This window comes from Ranitomeya imitator, chromosome 2 (assembly GCF_032444005.1).
Source record: "Ranitomeya imitator isolate aRanImi1 chromosome 2, aRanImi1.pri, whole genome shotgun sequence".
In the NCBI taxonomy this organism is placed as follows: Eukaryota; Metazoa; Chordata; class Amphibia; order Anura; family Dendrobatidae; genus Ranitomeya; species Ranitomeya imitator.
Window position 1 is genome coordinate 509,576,114 of NC_091283.1, and position 27,462 is coordinate 509,603,575.

At 43.2% G+C, this 27,462-nt stretch overlaps 1 protein-coding gene across 1 annotated transcript in view; it reads left to right on the forward strand.

The window, feature by feature from the left end:
- Nucleotides 1-22,947, forward strand: part of STAC2 (SH3 and cysteine rich domain 2) — a 124,351-nt gene extending 101,404 nt beyond the window's left edge. Inside the window, exons 9-11 of the mRNA XM_069751672.1 lie at nucleotides 14,916-14,967; nucleotides 18,969-19,106; nucleotides 19,667-22,947. Coding sequence (XP_069607773.1) covers nucleotides 14,916-14,967; nucleotides 18,969-19,106; nucleotides 19,667-19,768 — 292 coding nt within the window. The 3' untranslated portion in view covers nucleotides 19,769-22,947. The remainder of the gene's footprint in view (nucleotides 1-14,915; nucleotides 14,968-18,968; nucleotides 19,107-19,666) is intronic.
- Nucleotides 22,948-27,462: the final 4,515 nt, after the last annotated feature.

The following is a 27,462-nucleotide window of genomic DNA, read 5'->3' on the forward strand; positions in this document are numbered from 1 at the left end:
CAGATATGTTTCCAAGGTCTGATTGGTTCGTTCGGTCTGGCCATTAGTCTGAGGATGGAAAGCCGAGGAAAAAGACAAGTCAATGCCCATCCTACCACAAAAGGCTCGCCAAAACCTTGAAACAAACTGGGAACCTCTGTCAGAAACGATATTCTCTGGAATGCCATGTAAACGAACCACATGCTGGAAGAGCAATGGCACCAAATCAGAGGAGGAAGGCAATTTAGACAAGGGTACCAGATGGACCATCTTAGAAAAGCGATCACAGACCACCCAAATGACTGACAGCTTTTGAGAAACGGGAAGATCAGAAATAAAATCCATAGAGATATGTGTCCAAGGCCTCTTCGGGACCGGCAAGGGCAAAAGCAACCCACTGGCACGAGAACAGCAGGGCTTAGCCCGAGCACAAATCCCACAGGACTGCACAAAAACACGCACATCCCGCGACAGAGACGGCCACCAAAAGGATCTAGCCACCAACTCTCTGGTACCAAAGATTCCAGGATGACCAGCCAACACCGAACAATGAACCTCAGAGATAACTTTATTGGTCCACCTATCAGGGACAAACAGTCTCTCCGCTGGACAACGATCAGGTTTATTAGCCTGAAATTTTTGCAGCACCCGCCGCAAATCAGGGGAGATGGCAGACACAATTACTCCTTCCTTGAGGATACCCGCCGGCTCAGACAAACCCGGAGAGTCGGGCACAAAACTCCTAGACAGAGCATCCGCCTTCACATTTTTAGAGCCCGGAAGGTACGAAATCACAAAGTCAAAACGGGCAAAAAAACAGCGACCAACGAGCCTGTCTAGGATTCAACCGCTTAGCAGACTCAAGATAAGTCAAGTTCTTATGATCAGTCAATACCACCACGCGATGCTTAGCTCCTTCAAGCCAATGACGCCACTCCTCGAATGCCCACTTCATGGCCAGCAACTCTCGGTTGCCCACATCATAATTTCGCTCAGCAGGCGAAAACTTCCTGGAAAAAAAAGCGCATGGTTTCATCACTGAGCAATCAGAACCTCTCTGCGACAAAACAGCCCCTGCTCCAATCTCAGAAGCATCAACCTCAACCTGGAACGGAAGAGAAACATCTGGTTGACACAACACAGGGGCAGAAGAAAAACGACGCTTCAAGTCTTGAAAAGCTTCCACAGCAGCAGAAGACCAATTGACCAAATCAGCACCCTTCTTGGTCAAATCGGTCAATGGTTTGGCAATACTAGAAAAATTGCAGATGAAGCGACGATAAAAATTAGCAAAGCCCAGGAACTTTTGCAGACTTTTCAGAGATGTCGGCTGAGTCCAATCATGGATGGCTTGGACCTTAACAGGATCCATCTCGATAGTAGAAGGGGAAAAGATGAACCCCAGAAATGAAACCTTCTGCACACCAAAGAGACACTTTGATCCCTTCACAAACAAAGAATTAGCACGCAGGACCTGAAAAACTGTTCTGACCTGCTTCACATGAGACTCCCAATCATCCGAGAAGATCAAAATGTCATCCAAGTACACAATCAGGAATTTATCCAGGTACTCTCGGAAGATGTCATGCATAAAGGACTGAAACACTGATGGAGCATTGGCAAGTCCGAATGGCATCACTAGATACTCAAAATGACCCTCGGGCGTATTAAATGCAGTTTTCCATTCATCTCCTCGCCTGATTCGCACCAGATTATACGCACCACGAAGATCTATCTTAGTGAACCAACTAGCCCCCTTAATCCGAGCAAACAAATCAGATAACAATGGTAAGGGGTACTGAAATTTAACCGTGATCTTATTTAGAAGGCGGTAATCTATACAAGGTCTCAGCGAACCATCCTTCTTGGCTACAAAAAAGAACCCTGCTCCTAAAGGTGACGATGACGGGCGAATATGCCCCTTCTCCAGGGATTCCTTCACATAACTGCGCATAGCGGCGTGCTCAGGCACGGATAAATTAAACAGTCGACCTTTTGGGAATTTACTACCAGGAATCAAATTGATAGCACAATCACAATCCCTATGCGGAGGTAGGGCATCGGACTTAGGCTCATCAAATACATCCCGGTAATCAGACAAGAACTCTGGAACCTCAGAAGGGGTGGATGACGAAATTGACAGAAATGGAACATCACCATGTACCCCCTGACAACCCCAGCTGGACACCGACATGGATTTCCAATCTAATACTGGATTATGGGCTTGTAGCCATGGCAACCCCAACACGACCACATCATGCAGATTATGCAACACCAGAAAGCGAATAACCTCCTGATGTGCAGGAGCCATGCACATGGTCAGCTGGGTCCAGTATTGAGGCTTATTCTTGGCCAAAGGCGTGGCATCAATTCCTCTCAATGGAATAGGACACTGCAAGGGCTCTAAGAGAAACCCACAACGCTTAGCATACTCCAAGTCCATCAAATTCAGGGCAGCGCCTGAATCCACAAATGCCATGACAGAATACGATGACAAAGAGCAGATCAAGGTAACGGACAGAAGAAATTTTGACTGTACCGTACCAATGGTGGCAGACCTAGCGAACCGCTTAGTGCGCTTAGGACAATCAGAGATAGCATGAGTGGAATCACCACAGTAGAAACACAGCCCATTCAGACGTCTGTGTTCTTGCCGTTTAACTCTGGTCAAAGTCCTATCGCACTGCATAGGCTCAGGTTTAAGCTCAGGTAATACCGCCAAATGGTGCACAGATTTACGCTCACGCAAGCGTCGACCGATTTGAATAGCCAAAGACATAGACTCATTCAAACCAGCAGGCATAGGAAATCCCACCATGACATCCTTAAGGGCTTCAGAGAGACCCTTTCTGAACATAGCTGCCAGCGCAGATTCATTCCATTGAGTGAGCACGGACCACTTTCTAAATTTCTGACAATATACCTCTATCTCATCCTGACCCTGACAAAGAGCCAGCAAATTTTTCTCTGCCTGATCCACTGAATTAGGTTCATCGTACAGCAATCCGAGCGCCAGGAAAAACGCATCGATATTACTCAATGCAGGATCTCCTGGCGCAAGAGAAAATGCCCAGTCCTGAGGGTCGCCGCGCAAAAAAGAAATAACAATCAAAACCTGTTGAACTGGATCACCAGAGGAGCGAGGTTTCAAGGCCAGAAATAATTTACAATTATTTTTGAAACTCAGAAACTTAGTTCTATCTCCAAAAAACAAATCAGGAATAGGAATTCTTGGTTCCAACATAGCTTTCTGATCAATAGTGTCTTGAATCTTTTGTACTCTTGCCGAGAGCTGATCCACAAATGAAGACAGACTTCTAATGTCCATCGCTACACCTGTGTACTGAACCACCCAAATGTCTAGGGGAAAAAAAAGGCAAAACACAGTGCAAAGAAAAAAAAATGGTCTCAGAACTTCTTTTTTCCCTCTATTGAGAATCATTAGTACTTTGGGCTTCCTGTACTGTTATGAAAGGCAATTCAGTACTACAATGGACATAGCGGTCAGAGCACATACAGTGATCTGACAATAACCCAAAATCATAGAATGAGCTCTGAGACGTGGGAACTCTGCAGACCGCAATCCCTAATCCTCTCCAAACAACACTAGAGGCAGCCGTGGATTGCGCCTAACTCTGCCTATGCAACTCGGCACAGCCTGAGAAACTAACTAGCCTGAAGATAGAAAATAAGCCTACCTTGCCTCAGAGAAATACCCCAAAGGAAAAGGCAGCCCCCCACATATAATGACTGTGAGTTAAGATGAAAAGACAAACGTAGAGATGAAATAGATTCAGCAAAGTGAGGCCCGACTTTCTTAACAGATCGAGGATAGAAAAGGTAACTTTGCGGTCTACACAAAACCCTAAAGAAAACCACGCAAAGGGGGCAAAAAGACCCTCCGTACCGAACTAACGGCACGGAGGTACACCCTTTGCGTCCCAGAGCTTCCAGCAACAAATTAGACAAGCTGGACAGAAAAAATAGCAAACAAATAGCAAAGAAGAACTTAGCTATGCAGAGCAGCAGGCCACAGGAATGATCCAGGGAAAAGCAAGTCCAACACTGGAACATTGACAGGAAGCCAGAATCAAAGAATTAGGTGGAGTTAAGTAGAGAAGCACCTAACGACCTCACCAGATCACCTGAGGGAGGAAACTCAGAAGCCGCAGTACCACTTCCCTCCACCAACAGAAGCTCACAGAGAGAATCAGCCGAAGTACCACTTGTGACCACAGGAGGGAGCTCTGCCACAGAATTCACAACACTATTGCTGGCTGCAGAATGAGTTTGCTGAGAATCCATCAGTGAGCTCGTTCTGACTGTCCTAAGGTATGTGCAGGGGCAAACCTGCCAAGTTTTCCAAGAGGAAATCGATTCAGGACGTCAGTATCTTTCTGTGTTTTTGGTTATATCCCAAGTGCTTCTTTTGTCTTTTTTTTCACAGTAGTTTCCATGGTTTTTGGGTCATCTTTTATACTGGCGTTTTCTGGTCGATTTATTTTTCTACATTTAACAATCAAGAAACCTCTAGCGGTTTCTGAAGCGAATACGTTGGAAAAATGCTCAAAAAGACATTGTAGTGTCTTTTCACCCTTCCCATTGACTTCTGTTATAAAGTATAAAGTTTCTTCAGAGCAGAAAACGCCTGAAGAATGGTCGCTCACTTCTTTTAGCCTGTTGGCGTCTTGTGAAACCTAATGTGACTAAAAGAATCTCAAAAGCCTGAACATATGAAAATCAAGTCCATTTTTACATAGAAATAAGTATATGTTCATACTTTTGACCGTTTTCTGAGCTCTTATTCAAGCAGTTTTTTGGAGCGGACTCCCCTACAAAACCTGTCATGTGCACAGGGCTGCCACCAGGAATTTCAGGGCCCGATGCTGGCAAAATTTTCGGGCCCCCTCAAAACTCCACCCCAGCTCAACCCCTAGAACTTTCCACAGTCCCGCCGCCCACTTTTGGAAAAATTCCAGTTCTGCACCACATCCTCACCAATCACACATTGACAGTTCCCATCACCAGATCACAAACCTAGCCAGCAGCTTTTGTTTTGGCCAAAAGATTTTTTTAATCCGCCACCAGGACAAGATGGACTCTTGTGGCTGGTCCCTATTCTACTGTAACTGATTAAACATTTGTTAAAGCATTCAATACTCTTAAGGTATATTTACATTCATTTTTCATTATTTGAAATGACCAATAATATCACATACAAGGGACAAATACCGTGACCAGACCACATATTACCACCATATAGTGACCAAATAATACAGTGATCATCAGTGAAATTATACACAGGAGCTCTGTATATAGTGTCAGTGTACAGGTAATACAGGGATCATTGGTGACCTTATACAGAAGAGCTCTGTATATACAGTGGGGGAAATAAGTGTTTGATCTCTTCCTGATTTTGTAAGTTTGCCCACTGACTAATGGACCGTCTATAATTTTAAGGGTAGGTTAATTTTAACATTGAGAGATAGAATATCAAAAATTAAATCCAGAGAATCACATTGTATAAATTTATATAAATTTATTTGCATCTTGTAGTGATAAATAAGTATTTGATCCCCTACCAACCATTAAGAGTTCTGGCTCCTACAGACCAGTTAGACGCTCCTAATAAACTTGTTACTTGCATTAAAGACAGGTGTCTTACATAGTCACCTTTCTAAAAGACTCCTGTCACAGTCAGGGCTGCCACTAGGAATTTCGGGGCCCCATACTTGCAAAATTTTTGGGGCCCCCTTAAGATTCTGCCCAGGCTTTTCCCCCTAGCCCCGACTCCACCACTTGAACTGTCCACAGCCCCACCGCTGTTTCTTGGAAAAACTCCACTTCTCACCAATCACACATTAACAGTTCCCATCACCAGATCACACACACATAGCCAGCAGATTTTGTTTGGGCCAAAAGGTCTTTTAAGCTGCCACGATGACAAGGTAGACTCTTTTGGCCGGGCCCTACTCTACTCTAACTTATTAAACATTTGTTAAAATATGCAATACAATTTAGGTATATTTTTATATATTTTTCAAATGACCAATAATACCACATACAAGAGACAAATACCACAACACCATGACCAGACACCATATTATCATCACATAGTGACCTATAATACTATCTACAAGGAACAAATACCGCCACACCATGTTCAGACCACATATTACCACCACAGTGACCGAACAATATCACATACAAGGGACAAATACTACCGCAGCATGTACAGACCACATATTACTACCACATGGTGACCAACTACATACAAGGAACAAATACCAACACAACATGACCAGACCACATATTACCACCACACAGTGACCGAATAATAGCACATACAAGGAACAAATACCGCCACACCATAGCCGGACAACATATTACCACCACATTGTGACTGAATAGTACAATACTGATCATTAATAAAAAATATATACTATCACCATAAGTACCATTATACACAGAAGATCTGTACTTAGTGTGCAGTGTCTGTGAACAGGTAATACAGTGGTCATCGGTGCCATTATACACAGGAGCTCTATATATAGTGTCAGTGTACATGTAATACAGTGATCACTAGTGACATTATACACAGGAGCTCTGTATATAGTGTATAGTATACAGATAATATAGTGATCACCAGAGACATTATACACAGGAGCTCTGTATACAGTGTATGGTGTCAGTGTACAGGTAACATACTGACTCACCAGTGACGTCTCTAGCTGAAGTCCTTCATCTTTGCATTTCTTTTTAATCCAGTGCAGACAGCCATCACTTCTTTCAGCCAGGACTCGTCTCTGCATAAAACAACACAGTTATCTAGAGCACCGCTTCCAGAGCACATTTCCCGCTTTTTCCCTTTCTTCTACACTACACATCTGAATACAGACGTTCACCCACCATTAATAAATAATTGGTTATTATGCAACCCACCATTCCAAATATAAATTATAATCTGCCACTGTGTCCCCCCTATCTGTACATAGCCAATTTCCCCATTTAATATATAAATTAATTAGCACCTGCACTCTTTCCCCCAATTTATTTCCAGTCACTTTATCCTCAACATTTCAAAAACCTGACCTGCACATCCAACCATAGACACAGTGTGAACAGGTGCTGAACCTAGAGTCGCCAACTCGCATATAGTTAAGTAAATAAGGCAGCACACTGCAGCGCTAAAACATGCAAACTTGAAAACATGAAATTTGAACTGCATTACTGCACTAGAAATATGAAAAATGAGAGCTTTTAGCGCATAAAAATGGCCAATTTTATGTGTACCTGGTAGCCTCTTTACGGCATCTCTCTTATACCAGGTCCTACGCTTGCCTTCCTCGCTGAGAATAAACGTCTCCATCTGAATGGGTGCATGTGAAACCTCTTCTTAGACTAAAATTCTCTCTCTCTGTGGAGGGGTATTGGACCTGCTGTAATTAAAACACCTGAAAGCTAGGAGGCGGAGTGCATGATCAGAAGGCTAGAGAATACATTTCAAAAACCTGACCTGCACATCCAAACATAGACACAGTGTGAACAGGTGCTGAACCTAGAGTCGCCAACTCGCATATAGTTAAGTAAATAAGGCAGCACACTGCAGCGCTAAAACATGCAAACTTGAAAACACGAAATTTGAACTGCATTACTGCACTAGAAATATGAAAAATGAGAGCTTTTAGCGCATAAAAATGGCCAATTTTATGTGTACCTGGTAGCCTCTTTACGGCATCTCTCTTATACCAGGTCCTACGCTTGCCTTCCTCGCTGAGAATAAACGTCTCCATCTGAATGGGTGCATGTGAAACCTCTTCTTAGACTAAAATTCTCTCTCTCTGTAGAGGGGTATTGGACCTGCTGTAATTAAAACACCTGAAAGCTAGGAGGCGGAGTGCACGATCAGAAGGCTAGAGAATACATTTCAAAAACCTGACCTGCACATCCAAACATAGACACAGTGTGAACAGGTGCTGAACCTAAAGTCATCACCCCCACATCATCATTTGCAGTCCACATCACCCCACTTCATCATTTGCAATCCCCATCACCCCCACACCATCATTTGCAGTCTCCATCACTCCCACATCATCATTTACAGACCCCATCACCCCACTTCATCATTTGCAGTCCCCATCACTCCCACATCATCATTTACAGACCCCATCACCCCACTTCATCATTTGCAGTCCCCATCATTTGCAATCCCCATCACCCCACCTCATTTCCAGTCCCCATCACCCCTGCATCATTTGCAGTTCACATCACCCCCACATCATCATTTGCAGTCCCCATCACCCCCACATCATCATTTGCAGTCCCCATCACCCCCACATCATCATTTACAGTCCCCATCACCCCCACTTCATCATTTACAGTCCCCATCACCCCCACATCATCATTTGCAGTCCCCATCACCCCCACATCATCATTTACAGTCCCCATCACCCCATCATTCGCAGTCCCTATCACCCCCACAACCGTCAATCTACTAAAATGCTTGTGCATGCCCTCATCATCTCCCGCCTTGACTACTGCAACATCCTTTTCTGCTGCCTCCCTGCTAACACCCTTGCACCTCTCCAGTCCATCCTTAACTCTGCTGCCTGACTAATTCATCTCTCTCCTCGCTACACCTCTGCTTCCCCCCTTTGCAAATCTCTTCACTGGCTCCCTTTCCCTCAGCATATCCAGTGCAAATTACTAATACTGACCTACAAAGCCATCCATAGCCTCCATATATCTCTGAACTAATCTCCCGATATCTTCCCTCACGTAATCTCCGGTCCTTCCAAGACCTCCTTCTCTCCTCCACACTTATTCGCTCCTCATCCAATCGTCTCCAAGACTTCTCCAGAATATCCCCCATCCTCTGGAATTCTCTGCCCTAACACCTCCGACTATCAACCACATTTGGATCCTTCAGACGGAACCTGAAAACCCATCTCTTCAGGAAAGCCTACAGCCTGCACTGACCCCGCTGTCTCCTCATCATTACCGGAGATACTGCCTCACCAACACCGGAGCTCCTGCAACCCTCAACCTATTGTCTCCTTCCCCATAATCCTGTAGAATGTAAGCCCGCAAGGGCAGGGTCCTCGCCCCTCTGTATCAGTCTGTCATTGTTAGTTTGTTTACTGTAAGTGATACATGTAATTTGTATGTAACCCCTTCTCATGTACATCACCATGGAGTCAATGGTGCTATATAAATAAACTAGCTGAAGAGCCCGGCGTTGCCTGGGCATAGTAAATATCTGTGGTTAGTTATAGCACCTCACTTGTCTTATTTTCCCATCACGCCTCTCATTTTCCCAATCACATCTTTCATTTTCCCCCTCACACCTCTCATTTTCTCCCTCACTCCTCTCATTCCCCCCTAACACTTGTCATTTCAACCTCACATCTGTCATTTTCTGATCACTCCACTATTTTTCCTCACTCCTCTCATTTTGCACTCACACCTTTTCATTTTCACCTCAGTATATACATGTTTGTCATCTCCCTTATATATAGTATACATCTATATGTCATCTCCTGTATATAGTATATACCTATATGTCATCTCCTGTATATAGTATATACCTGTATGTCATCTCCCCTATATATAGTACATACCTGTATGTCATCTCCTCCTGTATATAGTATATACCTGTATGTCATCTCCTCCTGTATATATATGTACCTGTATGTCATCTCCTGTATATAGTATATACCTGTATGTCATCTCCTTCTATATATAGTATATACCTGTATGTCATCTCCTCCTGTATATAGTATATACCTGTATGTCATCTCCTCCTGTATATATATGTACCTGTATGTCATCTCCTCCTCTATATAGTATATACCTGTGTGTCATCTCTCCTGTATATAGTATATATCTGTGTGTCATCTCCCCTGTATATAGTATATACCTGTGTGTCATCTCCTCCTGTATTAGACCTCGTTCACACGTTATTTGCTCAGTATTTTTACCTCAGTATTTGTAAGCTAAATTGGCAGCCTGATAAATCCCCAGCCAACAGGAAGCCCTCCCCCTGGCAGTATATATTAGCTCACACATACACATAATAGACAGGTCATGTGACTGACAGCTGCCGTATTTCCTATATGGTACATTTGTTGTAGTTTGTCTGCTTATTAATCAGATTTTTATTTTTGAAGGATAATACCAGACTTGTGTGTGTTTTAGGGCGAGTTTAGTTTGTTAAGTTGTGTGTGTTGAGTTGCGTGTGGCGACATGCATGTAGCGACTTTTGTGAGATGAGTTTTGTGTGGCAACATGCGTGTAGCAACTTTTTGTGTGTCGAGTTGCATGTGACAGGTTAGTGTAGCAAGTTGTGTGCAGCAAGTTTTGCGCATGGCGAGTTTTGCGCGTGGCGAGTTTTATGTCTGGTGCCTTTTGAGTATGTGAAAGTTTTGTGTGAGGCAACTTTTGCATGTGTTGCAACTTTTGTGCATGTGGCAATTTTTCCGCGTGTGCAAGTTTTGCGTGTGGCGAGTTTTCCATGAGGTGAGTTTTGCACTTGTGGCGAGTTTTGCAAGAGCTTAGTTTTTGCATGTGGCGAGTTCTGCGCGTGGCGAGTTTTGAGTGGCAACTCTTGTGTTTCGACTTTTATGTGGCGAGGTTGGTGTATTTGTGGTGAAATGTGTGCTAAGGGTAATATGTGTTCAAGCATGTGGTAGTGTGTGGCGCATTTTGTGTGTGTGTTTATATCCCCGTGTGTGGTGAGTATCCCATGTCGGGGCCCCACCTTAGCAACTGTACGGTATATACTCTATGGCGCCATCGCTCTCATTCTTTAAGTCCCCCTTGTTCACATCTGGCAGCTGTCAATTTGCCTCCTACACTTTTCCTTTCATTATTTCGCATTATGTAGATAGGGGCAAAATTGTTTGGTGAATTGGAACGTGCGGGCTTAAAATGTCGCCTCACAACATAGCCTATGACGCTCTCGGGGTCCAGACGTGTGACTGTGCAAAATTTTGTGCCTGTAGCTGCGACGGTGCAGATGCGAATCCCGGACATACACACACACACACACACACACACATTCAGCTTTATATATTAGATAATCATCATCATCATCATTTGCAGTCCCCCTATCCCCCTTCACTTCATCTTCAGTCCCCCTTACTTCATCATTTGCAGCACCCTATCATTTCATCATGTGCAGTACCCCCTCAAACACACTTCATTATTTGCAGACCCCTATCATTTCATCATGTGCAGTACCCCCCTCAAACACACTTCATCATCTGCAGTCTCACTCCCCCCCCCACCCCCCCACCTCACCCATTTAAAAAAACAAAAATGTTTTTTATACTTACCTCAGTCGTTCCCGGGGTGTCTAGTGTTTTCAGCAGTGAAGCAGCAGCTAGAATGTATGGGCTGCTGAGAGGACCTGAAAGGAGCCCATACATTCTAGCACATTCACTACTGAGATTGCTAGAATGTATGGGCTGTAGTCAGGACCTGCAGGGAGCCCATACATTCTAGCTACAACTGAGCAGGAGCTGTGCAGCCGACTAGGTAAGATGGCTGTGGACAGCTCCAAAAAGGCTCCCAGGCCCCAGTGCCGACGTGTGGGCTGCAGTGCACAGGATTTTAGTGCACAATGGGGCCCGATCAGTAGAAGCACAACAGTGGGGCCCCGGATCTGCGGGCCCCTCTGTGCACAGCTGCTGATTGGGCCCCATACAGCAGTAAGGGCAGTAATGCCCTGATGGCGGCCCTGGTCACAGACTCAATTAAACAGTCAGACTCTAACCTCTACAACATGGGCAAGACCAAAGAGCTTTATAAGGATGTCAGGAACAAGATCATGGACCTGCACAAAGCTGGAATGAGCTACAAAAAATAAGTAAGATGATGGGTGAGAAGGAGACAACTGTTGGTGCAATAGTAAGAAAATGAAAGAAATACAAAATGATTGTCAATCGACATCTGGGCCACCATACAAAATCTCACCTGTTGGGGTGCCCCTGATCATGAGGAAGGTGAGAGATCAACCTAAAACTACAAGGGGGAACTAGTTAATGACCTCAAGGCATATGGGACCACAGTCACCAAGAAAAATAGTGGTAACACATTATGCCGTAAAGGTTTAAATTCCTGCAGTGCCAGCAAGGTCCCCCTGCTCAAGAAAGCACATGTCCAGGCCCATCTGAAGTATGCCAGTGAACACCTGGATGATTCTGTGATTGATTGGGAGAAGGTGATGTGGTCGGATGAGACAAAAATTGAGGTATTTGGCATTAACTTAACTCGCCATGTTTGGAGGAAGATAATTGCTGCCTATGACCCAACCCAAAGAACACCGTCCCCACTGTCAAGCATGGAGCAGGTGGAAACATTATGTTTTGGGGTGTTTCTCTGCTAAGGGCACAGGACTACTTTACCGCATCAATAGAATGGATGGAGCCATGTACCGTAAAATTCTGACTGACAACCTCACTCCCTCCACCAGGACATTAAAAATGGGTCGTTGCTGGGTCTTCCAGCAAGACAATGACCAAAAACATACAACCAAGGCAACAAAGGAGTGGCTCAAAAAGAAGCACATTAAAGTCATGGAGTGGCTTAGCCAGTTCCAGACCTTAATTCCATAGAAAAGTTATGAAGGGAGTTGAAGCTCCAAATTGCCAAGCAACAGCCTCAAAATCTTAATGATTTAGAGATGATCTGCAAAGAGGAGTGGACCAAAACACCTCCGGACATGTGGGCAAACCTCATCATGAACTACAAAGAAAAGTCTGACTGCTGTGCTTTGCCAACAAGAGTTTTGCCACCAAGTATTAAGTCTTGTTTGCCAGAGGGATAAAATACTTATTTCTCACTGCAAAATGCTAATAAATTTATATAATTTATACAATGTGATTTTCTGGATTTTATTTTTGATATTCTCTCAATGTTAAAATTAACCTACTCTTAAAATTATAGACTGTTCATGCCTTTGTCAGTGGGCAAACTTACAAAATCAGCAAAGGATCAAATACTAATTTCCCCCACTGTAGTATATGGTGTATAGTGAAACTGTACTGGTCACTGACTCACAAGTGACGTCTCTAGTTGAAGTCCTTCATCTTCACTTTTCATCTTCATCCAGCGCAAACCGCCAGCACTTCTTCCAGCCAGGACTCATCTCTGCAGAAAATAACACAGTAATCTAGAGCACGGCTTGCAGGGCACATTACTTGATTTTTTCCAAACTTTTACACTATACCAGATGAAGAAAAAAAGGCGACATAGTGTCACTCTGCACAGTACCAGCACCCCCCTTCCCCCATTAAAAACAGTATCCTCAAAAATAAAATAGATCACTGAAGTAATATCCCTTAATTAGCCCCTACAGTAATAAAATCCCCCATCCTGGCCTCCTTGTGTCTCATTCCTGGCTCCAGCCATTTGTTCTCCCATCCTGCCCTCATGTGTCTCCATATGATCTCCCCATCCTGCCCCCATATGATCCCCCCATCCTGCCCCATATGATCCCCCATCCTTCCCCATATGATGCCCCATCTGTCCTATGATACTACCCCATCTGTCTCCATCCTGCCCCATGATCCTGCACCATATGTCTCCATCCTGCCCCATGATCCTGCACCAACTGTCTCCATCCTGCCACCCATGTTCCTTCCCCATCTGTCTCCTTCCTGCCCCATGATTGTGCACCATGTGTCTCCATTCTGCCCCATGTTCCTGCCTGTCTCCATCCTGTACCATGTGTCTTCATCCTGCACCATGATCCTGCACCATGTGTCTCCATCCTGCCACCCAAACATATTGCCGCCTTCAATAAAACAAAACACTTTCTCCTTACCTGACCACGGTCAGTGACATCATACGCTTGTGACGTGTGTGCTGGCGTTAGCTGCCAGCCTGTATTTGGCTGGTGGCTTTTACCTATTGCCGTGCAATTGGGTTTGGGCCTCCTCTGCTCACCGGACCCCATACACCAGTAAGGGCAGTAATGCCCTGATGGTGGCCCTGCATGTGCACATGCACAGGAGAGTTTGTAAATCTTTTATTCCTTTTTCTGCGTGCTTACTCACTCAATTTTTCGACGTGAACTTGACTGTAAAAGATGTTGTGTTCATATACCTTACCGGAAGATTCTGTAAATCTTTTATGTCTTTTTCAGCAATTTATGAGCACAGACCATATCAAAGTTGCATGTGCAGGGAAACAAAGAGCCTATAAAAGTCAAATGTTGCAAAATGTTTAATGAAACTCCATTTCAATGTGAACAAACCCTTAAGAAAAATATTAAGATTTGAGTGTCCTCAGTGATTGATCCCTTTTTAGAGGCTAACTGAAAAGATGGAAACAAATTGCAAGCTCTCCAGACTACTCAAGTCTCTTCATCATTCTTCTAAGCCCGATTCTATATATTTATTTCCCTAACATACAACAGAAATGTGTCATGCTTAGCTTTAGCCGTTTTAGAGATCATTTCATCTTCAACTTGCTTAACTGTTTACAATAATAGCTATTTTTGACCAGGGGTGTCCATACTTTTACATGCCACTGTATGGGGGCCTTAAGTCCCTTAAGGCTTTATTGCAGACTTCTCATTGGGACCTAGAAGCTTTAGGTTAACCTTCTGCAACTAAAGCTTTCCCAAACATTTTGCAAAAACCACACTCATAAATATACCGTATATCTTTGACTCTTGTCTGTCCCCCCCCTGCACATCATTAGCAATAATATGAATTATTTATTATCCAGTTCAGTGCTATGTGTAATATATAAAATATTCATGAAGAAGAACTGACCATATGTGCTTCTATATATTTATTGTAGTTTTGGTCTTGGAATATTTTCTTTAAATCTTCCTCACTATCTTGCTGTCATCCGCTTATCTTTTCCTGTATCACCTCTTCCGCTCCTTCCCTCCCTCTTTCAATATTTCTCCTTCCCCCTCACAGGCCTGGTGACAGAGTTATGGTGATGGATGACTCAAACGAGGATTGGTGGAAGGTGAGAAATCGAGATTTTATGGTCTCAGCAGGTAGAACGAGGAGAGAGATGCGGAAAACAAGCGAAAATAGAGTGGAGAAGACCAGGTCTTCCATTGTCTCAGAACTGTAAGACGTGTCAGAGATAAGTGATAGAAAGGTGTAAAACAATTGGGATGGACAGAAATGTATAAAAATGAGGAATATGTGGATAGAAGAGAGCGGAAATGGTTTTATGTACATCATCTTTACATTTATGAAAGCATGTACTTATTCATAAGTGACCCCTCCACCCACAATTTACCCACACCGCGGCCTTATTCTACATAAGTTATTGTCAGAGCATCCAGGCCCTCCTTGGTGTGTGGGCAGGCGATTGAGGTCACACTGTGATAAACACAGAGGGAGATCACAGACGCATGCACAAAGAAAAAATGGAGAATACAAAGGGGAAACAGATTAGACATGATAATACAAATGTACGGGGAGCTTTAGTCATCCTAAAACTGGATACACAAAAATGTCTTTCTGACACAATCTTCAGCACATAATGCGCCACCGGAAGCTGAGGGTTCTTACACCATTGTTCTCTGAGAGGCAATCACATACAGTACAGTCGTTTTTGTACCAAATGCACCTTTGGCATTTTTTTTTTTTTGGGTGGAGGCTTTCTCTCGGTCCTTTTTTATGGTTTTGACCTCCAGTGTTTTTTATGTTCTTTTTTAAGTGTTTTTCAGCATTTGTGTGATTTCTTCATTACTGGCCAAACCACTTGAAAAGACACTTGGGCACTTCCAGGCATCTTTTGAGCCTTCCCATTTACTTCTATAATATAGTGCTCACTTTTTTTAACCTCATCAAGTTTCCAAAGACGCCAACCTGTTAAAAGTTGCCCAAACGCCTGAACATATGCACATTAAGTATTTTTTAAATAGAGGTTCATTTTTTGTGCGTTTGTTTAGCACTTTTTCAGACAGTTTTTAGAGAGGAATCAATCTGCATAGGTGTTGTTTCCCACATATCTTTAAGATCTTGGTGGTAAGACATGTAGGGAATATATTACATGATGAATATTAAAGTCTAAAATCAGTGGCATAAAATGGGTTTCAGCACCATGAGCAAGATAAATATATTAAACTAGATGGTGGTCCGATTCTAACGCGTCGGGTATTCTAGAGTATGCATGTCCACGTAGTATATTGCCCAGTCATGTAGTATATTGCCCCAGTTACATAGTATATTGCCCAGCCACGTAGTATACAGCACAGAGCCACGTAGTATATTGCCCAGCCACGTAGTATATTGCCGAGCCACGTAGTATATTGCCCAGCCACGTAGTATACAGCAGAGAGCCACGTAGTATATGGCACAGCGACGTAGTATATTGCCCAGTTACGTAGTATATTGCCCAGCCTTGCAGTATACAGCACAGAGGCACGTAGGATATTGCCCAGTGACGTAGTATATTACCGAGCCACGTATGTCACAGGTTAAAAAATAAAAAATAAACATACTCACCTAACGATCCGAGGGCCCCTTGTAGTTGAACATACTTACCATTCTTGCCGCTGCTCCTCAGCGTCCCGTCTCTCCGCTGTTATGGCTGGCAATCAGGCAACACAGCGTGCAGTAATCAGCGCACATACAGAGATCTGGCAATAACCAAAAACAATAGGACGAGCTCTGAGACGTGGAATCTCTGTAGACTGCAGTACCTGATCTATCCTCACACAACTGGAAGCAGCAGTGGATTGCGCCTATCACTACCTATGCAACTCGGCACTGCCTGAGGAGCTGACTAGCCTGAAGATAGAAATACAAGCCTGACTTACCTCAGAGAAATACCCCAAAGGAATAGGCAGCCCCCACATATAATGACTGTTAGCAAGATGAAAAGACAAACGTAGGAATGAAATAGATTCAGCAAAGTGAGGCCCGATATTCTAGACAGAGCGAGGATAGCAAAGAGAACTATGCAGTCTACAAAAAACCCTAAAACGAAAACCACGCAAAGGGGCAAAAAGACCCACCGTGCCGAACTAACAGCACGGCGGTGCACCCCTTTGCTTCTCAGAGCTTCCAGCAAAAGATAATAACAAGCTGGACAGAAAAAACAGAAAACAAACTAGAAGCACTTATCTAGCAGAGCAGCAGGCCCAAGGAAAGATGCAGTAGCTCAGATCCAACACTGGAACATTGACAAGGAGCAAGGAAGACAGACTCAGGTGGAGCTAAATAGCAAGGCAGCCAACGAGCTCACCAAAACACCTGAGGGAGGAAGCCCAGAGACTGCAATACCACTTGTGACCACAGAAGTGAACTCAGCCACAGAATTCACAACACTCCGCCTCCTGTGCAGATGGGCACGCGGCTGCCGCCATCTTGCGTTCCCAGGATGCTTTGCGAAATTACCCATATGACTTAGCGGTCTCGCGAGACTGCTAGGTCTTATGGGTAATTTTGCAAAGCATCGCTGGGAAAGGAAGATGGCGGCAGGCGCGAGCGGGTCAGCGGACAACGGAGGGTGAGTATGGCAGGTTTTTTGTTTTTGTACTATTTTTAACATTACTTTCTTTTACTATTGATGCCGCATAGGCATCATCAATAGTAAAAGGTTGGGGACACAGGGTTAATAGCGGCGGTAATGGAATGCGTTACCGCCGGCATTAACCCTGTGTTAGCAGTGACCGGAGAAGAGTATGGAGCGTGCGGGGAGCGGAGCGCTGGCGACACTGACTACGGGGAGGGGAGCGCATGGGACAGTGACTGCGGGGAGCGGGCGCCGGCCACTGACTGCGGGGAGCGGAGTGCCGGTGACACTGACTGCAGGGAGCGGAGTGCCGGGGACACTGTCTGCGGGGAGCGGAGTGCTGGGGACAGTGACTGCGGGGAGCGGGCGCCGGACACTGACTGCGGGGAGTATGGAGCGGCCATTTTCTTCCAGACTGTGCCCGTCGCTGATTGGTTGTGGCTGTTTTGCGGCGACCAATCAGCGACTTGGATTTCCATGATAGACAGAGGCCAGAGCCAATGAATATCCGTGACAGAAGGACAGACAGACGGAAGTACCCCTTAGACAATTATGTATATAGATCATGGTCGCACTGGCCCACCAGAGAATCTCCTTCAGGGACATCCATAGTAGCAGATGTTTGCAATTGTCATGGGTCATGTGCAATGACGTCACTCTGGGGTCATCAATCATACTATTCATGTGTAGGATAATTCAATTTAGGGGGTATCATGTTATGTGTGGAGGGTGTGGATTTTGTGTGAGCATTATACTTAAAGAGAGACGTGAAAGAGGGCTCATAGTATGTGAAAACACTAATGGCATCTCAGTGCAAATAATATTGATACCTCGGGTAGGTCATGGATATTGGATCGGTGGGGTCCAACAACCAGCACATCTGCCAATAATTTGTAATAGCCAAAAAACCCTTGTAATGATAATGCATTGGATTTGTGTATATGAAAGATGAGATCTCTAAATCAAGTCCTCTCGTGAGCCAAATATTTCCCAGTCCAACACTGTATTACGTCCTCTAACCCTTGGAAAGTTAGCGTACCCTTCTACAAGCCCAGCAGTAATGAACCTCTTATCACCAAGCACACTGATATAATTATAGATTGCACTGTGACGTTCTTTCTTTTTTCTGAAATCTGACACAAAAATGTAAAAAAAAAAAAAACATTGTTATAATATATTTTTATGCACTTATTTTATTACCCTAGCCCTAAACCTAACTCTAGCCACCAAGAAGACTGCCAATGCTGCTTAGTGCACTGAATCATTTAACAGTGGAAAATGGGGAGGAGTGGTGGGGCGTGTTCAGGAAATTAGTATATCCATAAAATTTGGTCATCTGGAGCAACCACATCTATGGCCCTCTCCATAGTACTACACCACTGCCAACAACTGTCTCTATGGGCTGTATTGTATCTGCATATGCCTCCGATATCATAAATACTCTGCCATGTACCTGCCTGAAATTTAGATCCTATGATGACCTGTACTTTCAGGGGAAATGTTGCGACAGGACTGGCTTTTTCCCAGCAAATTTTGTACAGCGGGTACGACTGGGGGAAACCGTGTGGAGGAGCACAAAGACATTCCATGGCGTGAAAGAGCAGGGGCAACTGAGTGTGAAAGAAGGACAGGTACGTAATTTCCCCTTTTGTTATAGCAAACTGTGATGCTGTTAGTATGGGTCACTGGACTATTGGTCAGCCTGGGAACTTTCAGGTTTTTATACAAGTGCCAAAATAGGTCCCATGAAGACCATCCCCATAAGATCTATCACTAATTTTCAAAATTCCTTCAGTTAAAAGTCATTCAAGATGGGGCTATGACACATATTACTTATACAACTATGGATAACACACAAAAGTGTTAAAAAATTCTTTCAGATTGTGATCTTTTGACTTTGACTTTTTTCACCTCAAAACATCTTTTAAGTGTAGAACTGGTGTGAATTGATTCACACATCCCATTGCATCAGTGGTCTGTTGCCGTGGTGCGGGAAAACCGCCTAATCCCTAGCTCTTCTTTTGATTAGCTAGCCTGGTGCAACATCATCGTTACATCACTCCAGTCCAACTAATCAAAACAAAAGCTGGGGATGACGGCAGGTAAGACAGACTATTGTTGTGGCCAGTGGAATAGGACCTGTGAATAGATTCGCTATAACTCTATTCATGTGTATTTTTTATTTTCTCAGATTTGCGTAGGCGTTGGAAAAGCAGAATCCGAAGGCCTCATTAAAGTGTCAAGTGGGAAAAAGAGAGGCCTGGTGCCTCAAGACTGTCTGGTTGAGGTTTGAGAGGCAACATCAGCTTTAGCACAGAGACGTACTGCGCCATGAGAGCAACTGAGCTACAAAAATAATTGTTATCTCAAAAGCAATAAGGCCTTCGGGGGGCTCTGATGCTACTGAGTGACATGGTAACATTCGGAAGACTCTGCTTCTCCTAGGAACCCTGGCAGTGACATCTTATTGCAGAGCCTATAAATGCTGCATTAAGCCTTTTCCTCTTTTTCACCCTCTCTCTTTATATATATATATATATATATATATATATATATATATATATATATATAAAACTTCAAGTATATAAATGCGTATTTTTCAATATTTCCACCAGGTATCTGTGACATGATCACTCAGGGCCATCTCTTCAGGGAAAGTCTCTTAGTGACCTCTTACTGGGACTGAGATGTCATCAACATAAGCTCTTGGTTTACCCAATTTTGCAAGTCTGTGGCAGGAGGCTCTGCCTCCAAGCATAAAGCATTCGAGGAGTAGGGTAATTGTCACAGTCAACTCCAGTCACATTTCTCCCTTCTTTAGAAGTAAGCAGGAGTAAATACATCAATATTTATATACCTCTTTAACAGAAGAGTGTCAGAAGAGTGTGCGAACGAGAGATCATGGAGCGCACGTTCAGCAGAAATGATGCAAGTCGCTCTTTTAATGACATGCCGTCTGCATTTTTAATAGAAGAGATATGAAATATTAATCTTACATATCTTTCACTAAAACAGTAATACCGATAGAACAAGCAAAGTTCAAATATATGAGAGGAGGAAGGCGTAGTGTGCCAGGGTGGGCATCCAAAATATTTTTGGAGATAGCGGTGTGCGGCGGAGGTCTGGGTGCAGAATACAGAGGCTATAACTTGTATGTATATTTATTAGGGGAGGGTGGGGGGATTGTTTTCGCAAACATCTTGTAAAGATTTATGCATAGAATGATGGAATTTTGGGGCAATTATCTACAAATAGACTTAGTGCAAAAAATGTGAGGTTTCTAAAGACTACAGTATCCTATCAATGGCTGTTAGATGTATAGCATGCATCCACAAGTTAGAAAATAGCTTTTTAGAGAGCAAACTATGCACATAAGTGCAGGCAATTTTATTGAGTGGGTAAGAAGTCCGTGACTCAAAACAATAGAACAGTGTGTGCCAAGAGCTTAGTGCCAGAGATAGAACTGTGCCCACCAGCACCTATTCTCCATCTCCATTGCTCCTCCACTCATTATATCTGTGTGTGTATATATATATATATATATATATATATATATAAATGTATGTGTACGTTCGCCCCCACATCCAGCCTTCAGGCTATTCACTGTCCTATGCTCTGCCTGTACCATATCTGTTCCGCACAGATCCAGATACCACAAGACCCTCTGGCAGCTCCAGCACTTCTGTCGTTACCCTTTCAGTGCTGATCACGGGATCCAGTACCGGTGTAAATATATATATAATATAAGTGTTAATGTATCTGTTGTTATTAAGGTGTCAGAAGAATGAAATCTCTTCAGTGATGTACTAGCCCTTTGCAGTTTTTCCTTTATTTTGTGTTATTGCTGTGTCAGCTATAAGATCCAATAAATAATTCATTTTCTTCCGTGGCTATATCAGTCACCTTCAAAGCTTCCTACCATTGCTATGCACCTTAATTTCTACTTTATATCCAGTTGTGTCCTTCAGCCATTCTCTCCCTCTTATCTCTCACTTATTTTTATTCTGTACATTTATTTGCATTTTTGAATAATTGTTTTTACTTTTTTTTTATTCTATCACTGGTCTGGTGTCATGATAGCATTACAACGCCATCTGCTCAGTTTCCAAATCCTGCATGTCTTCCTATTCTGTCTTATCCGTCATTTCCTTTTCTTATATCTTAGTCTTTCCTTCTCAATCTCCTTCAGACACCATTCTTCAATAAATATCCTTTCTTGAAACTGATACGTGAACTGATTGTCCTCGATGGAAGACAGTACCACATCCATAGGTTGTTTTTGGTATTGTACCTCCATTGAGGTGAAAAGCAGTATCACACCAATCTATGGAATGGACATCTGTAGTTATGCTTTTGAAAGAAATAAGTCTTATTTTTCTAATTTGAAACATCTCTTCAAGACCATTCCCAAATCAGATGCATTCCTTCATTACTTCTAGTTATTACCATGCCTTGAGTCACAAATCTGACATTCTACCAAATTTTTAGATAACAATTCCCAGTTACAATATGTTATAAGTATGAAATGTACCTACGCTCTTTTCTGCTGCTCTCCATAAGTTTGGGAACCGATTGTGTGATAGTGATGTAAACTCCCAGTGCCCAGCTGTGCCAGTGTTGCCCCTAATCAATAGTGCCAATTAATGCACTCTGTACGATCTCACTCGTCACTCACCCATAAAGCCAGGTTTGTATTCAAGTATGATCTTCCATCATACCCAAAACTGAACTTTTCTTCATCTTGGGCAAATATTTAGTTTGCTGCCCTTAACTTAGTATCTGAAAACCCAATTCAAAGCACCCAGGACCCCAGGCAATACTCCACTAGCCTTCCTGGTTCCCATGTCACAAGGCCAGTAGATGCCTCCAGAGCTTATTCTGGCCATGGCCAACCTTTAGTCTCCTAAATGTGAATTATTTTCTCCTTATGCTACCAGATGTGTAAAAGGTCAATTTCCTCCAAGTTATCTGTGCATTAAAAGGAATTATGCCTTTCTATACATGGCGCCAAAAGATCTGTAGGTAGTGCCATTGCCAGGCTCCACCTGACTACACTTCATATTCCAATAGAAACATTTTAAAAGTGTCTTAGGGTACCGTCACACAGTGCAATTTTCATCGCTACGACGGTACGATCCGTGACGCTCCAGCGTCGTAACAATATCGCTCCAGCGTCGTAGACTGCTGTCACACTTTGCAATCTACGACGCTGGAGCGATAATTTCATGACGTATGTGCGATGTAGAAGACGTTGGTTACTATGCGCACATCGTATACGATATATGTTACACCATGCAATCATGCCGCCACAGCGGGACACTAGACGACGAAAGAAAGTTTCAAACGATCTGCTACGACGTACGATTCTCAGCGGGGTCCCTGATCGCAGGAGCGTGTCAGACACTGCGATCTCGTAACTATATCGCTCGAACGTCACGAATCGTGCCGTCGTAGCGATCAAAATTGCACTGTGTGACGGTACACTTAGTCACTTCCCTTCCTAAATAAATCTCCTCTATTTCTTCTCTTATCAGTCTTAAATCAAAGCTCCATGCACACATTGCAGCACTTTTATACTTCTCGCCATTCTCTGATCCTTGTCCTTCCTGTTCCCAGTTCTTTATTTTAGACTCTTCTTCTGCTCTTTTAAATCATAAGACAGATTCACTCCCCAAATCCAAACCTCTGTTCTTCTGCTCGTCACCTCCAACCTGCATTAACCCATTATTGCTTCCTTTTTGGTTCCTTGCTCTGCATCCTTAGTCCCCTCTCATCCTGATTTCTAGCCTCCCTTTCCTTCCCATCTCCCTGAATTCTCTCCTCTCTCCATCCGCTCCATTGCCCACATTCCTTCCGCTCCATTTCTTGGTCTTGTCCTTAGGGCTTGCACTGCTTTTTAATGCCATATTCCATTTTGCCCATGCTGCATTGTGTAGCAGTGCTAGGTACCTTTATTCTTGCCTTCTCCACAACTGCACTATCATCTTTAGCCATTAATGTAAAGACTGAGTGACCCGTCCCGCGAAGAAAAGGAGTCTACCACCATCGCAGTTTGCATGGTCTTAAACGGTTTCCTTCTATACACCTTGTTATCTTTGTATTTCATTAGCAGCAATAAAGGACCTGATAAGGCAATCGCCTACTACAACTCTGTAACAATAAAGTGGTATTAACTCTTTATTGAGACTTTTTCAGTTTTTTTGTGTGTTTTAAGTACTCATTGTCTATACTTTGAATAATGGCACTGTCTGCTTGTAAAATGTATTGAGTCTCTATTGGATCCATTCTGGTATTTTCTTATGTAGCCAGGATAACGAGTGGTACTACAAAACTGTTGAACCTTACCCATGCAGAACGAGACATACCTTTTGTCCCAAAATCAATAGTGCAAGGACAACTAATTAGACATTAAGAGCATTTCATATTTCTATGATTTTTCCTGACAGTGTAGAACTTCCTTACAGAAGTTACTCAAAGGATTATTAAATGGACTTATATCCCTCCAAATATCTATCTTGAGTTTTCGGCTTAGAGGGGGATCCCTCACACAAAGAACCAAGAAATAAGAAAAAGCTCCCACTATGGCATTCCTAGTTCTTCCATGTAATAAGGTTGGCCACTCAATTTACTTGTAAGCATGTAACACTCGATTCCTCTGAAGTAGTGGTTAAAATAGCTGATTTAGCAGGTACAAATCAACTTACTGAAGTATCCTGATTAAGACTTTATGCACACAGCTCAGACGATGGAGAGGAGCCTTTACGGTGGCACAAGGAACGCCCACAGTTCTCGATGGGTTGTAAACGCTCCATGTGCCACCATACCTAATTAATAATAGAGTGTGGAATGAAACATGCCAAATGAAGAATTCTATTGTGCCACATTAAAGGAATCTTTAATATCGCTGTATGCATTAGTCAGTGGATTTTTCTCAAATTTTTCATACTCAACTGGAAACATGAAGTAAGAGTGGCTGCAAAGCAAAAGAAAATGTTTGAATGTTTTTTTTTTAAATTTTGCTTCTCCTTTTGGACTCCTGTGTGAACACAGCGTGCTCCAGCTGGAAGGGGACGAGGCAGAGCGTGACGTCACTGGCACTGCGTAACGGTTTCTCAGAATGGCCAAAAAACAGATGCGTTTCAAAGGAGACGCCATGAAGAAAGACCTCATCTCCTTTGAAACGCATCAGTTTTTTGTTCAATCCGAGAGCCCGTAACACAGTGCCAGTGACGTCACGCTCTGCCACGCTTCCTGCCGAAGAGCGCCATATACGTACATCTCTTGCAAGCTCCAGGGAGGCACCGCTAATGGGAGGACACTTGCAAAATACATCGCCTGCTCCACTAGGACGTAGTCAGTATCCAGTGCTAAGATGGAAGTGGCAACTCATTCATCCCAGTAAGTTTCAGACTCTGAACAGCGCTTTTGTCTATGTGGTATTATGTACAGATAATTCTAGTGGTTGACGGTTTTTAGTCATACAGGATTCACTCACTATTTAAATTGTGCAGTAGCGCAGTAATTTTTTGCATTGATATATATTTTCAGTAGTGTGCACAGGATGGCACACAGAGCCTGTCGCACTACCAGCAGCTTCAGTCACTAGCAGCCTGTGAGCGCAAGTGTGTTTCGTTTGTGTTTTTTGTAGTAATAATTATATTAGCAAATATCTCCAATTAGAAATGTAGTATAGTTCTTCAGATTCGACATGTCACTTACCCCATGTGCAGGGCATTGCAGTAGTTTAGGTATCCATGATTACGACCACTCATATAGTGACAGCTAGCTGTTAGTGGTCATAACCATGGACACCTAAGCTACTGCAATGCCCTGCACATAAGTGACATAGCAAATCTTAAAAAACTGTACTACATTTTTAATTGGAGGTATTTGCTAATATTATTATCACACCTTCTACATATTGAGATGGGAATACCCCTTTAACTAAAGTTAACTCATCAGGTGCCAAATACTTTGATTGCTAATATTTCCATAACAGAGAGGCCAAATTAAAAACAATTAAAATAAGTTGTATTCCACTTTGCAGCCACTTTTCCATCACATGTCCAGTTCAGCACAAATTTGCTGTTGGGTCCTTTCTTAAGGGCACCTTTCAAAAGAGCAAAGTGCACCTCTCCCATGCAAACCTAAATGTGCAGACTTTATCTTGTGACAAAGACGCACAAAAGATATTATGGAAACGATGGTATAAGGAGCAAACAAGAGAGGAGAAAAGATGGGAGTCTTGTGAAGACCAGCGATTACAGAGTATCGGGAAATTAGCGTACGGCCATAAGGGGGTGGCATTTGGGGGACACTCTTAGTATTTTAATAGGTAGAGGAGAGAAGGAAGAGATGGATTGTACCAAGGTAGGAAGTTATCCCTAAGGGATAACTTTACGGTCATTGGTGGTTCAACTGCTGAGACCCCAACAATTCTCAGAACGGGCCTGTCTGAATTGAGCAGTGGTCCAGCATATGCACTTCTGCTTTATTCATGGTCTATATAGACGAACACACCGAGCGTAATCAAAGGTTACCCCGAGGCAGGAGGCCTTGTGACACAGGGACTTATAGACCTATGATCTATGGGTTGTTACACAGAATTTCCTGAGCTCATAGAAGCAAAAATCATGGATATGGTCACTAGTTCTTCTGATAAATTAAAATGTCCTGCCAAAGTTAATTAATGAGAGTTTTATGGACAGTCATGGCCTGGATCATTCAGGGAAGATGTTAACTTGCAGAGTTTTTTCTTATCACACGGAGTAGGATGCAGGCATAGATTTTGGATGGGCATCAGAACATATCCCGTCAGCTGCAATTCTCCGCATATGCATTTTTCATCTTGGCTGAAGGAGAAAACATTCACCACAGTAATCCCCAATCACTGTTAGAAGCTTGCTTACCAGGTCCCAATCAGCTAAAAAGGTGCTTTTAGTAGGATGAAATAAAAAATAGGCCAGGACTCCTCACTCCTCTCAGCTCACCTCCCTCCACTGGCACCTCACTCCTCTCAGCTCACCTCACTCCACTGGGCCGCTCATCTGGGCATCAGTGCACACTCACAATCTTTTACCAGCCAACAAGCAGATCAGCTATAAGTAATAAGTGGTTTCCTAGCTTTATGCACACCCACTTAGCTCTGTGCATTACACTCCATTAACCCCTCCCCCGCTGAGGAGAAAAATGATAGGCAGACATCAGCCGAGTAATTTTCAGACAACCTGAACCAAAAGAAATACACATTTGGGTACATAGCAATGAGCTAAGAGGATCGAAAAGGTTTATGCATTTACCTATAAGCCTCAGTTAGATAAAATCAACCAAATCTACATATTTCTCTATTATAAGATATTTTAAAGGAAGCCTGTAGGCTTTAGTCAATGTATGCAGAACAGACTATCAGGAGGGTTTCAAAGCCAAGAGACTTTCGAGTCTGATTCAGACTCTGTAGAAACAATGAAATAAGAATATTTTTTGTTATTTGTTTTTTAGAAACAGCTCCACTCTTGTTTAGGGCTGTGGCTGGTATTGCGGCTCAGTCCCAATACTGCAAAAGCTGACACAGCTCAAATGTATTTTTAGGGTCATCCATTGAGCAAGGTTAGCTACGCTGCATCCCTCAGGCAGCTTTAACAGGTTATACCCATTTACAAAGAACATAATTGGAGCCGCTGTCATTTTATAGTTTGCTGACAGGTAATTATAATATTTTTAATTATAGCATCAACATATTCCGCAGCACTTTACTGTTAAGCTGGGACTTGTACAGACAATAAAGATATGACAAAATAACACTGAGTTCAACAGTTTCAGGAGGAGTGAGGGTCCTGCTCGCAAGCTCACAATCTATAAGGAAATAGGGGGGACACAGTAGGTAAAAAGTACATCATGCACGGCCCAGCCATCATTATATTAAATGTGGAGGATGTGGATAATCTGAAACCTATACCCAAGCACTTTCGCTAATGCCACCAATGTAAC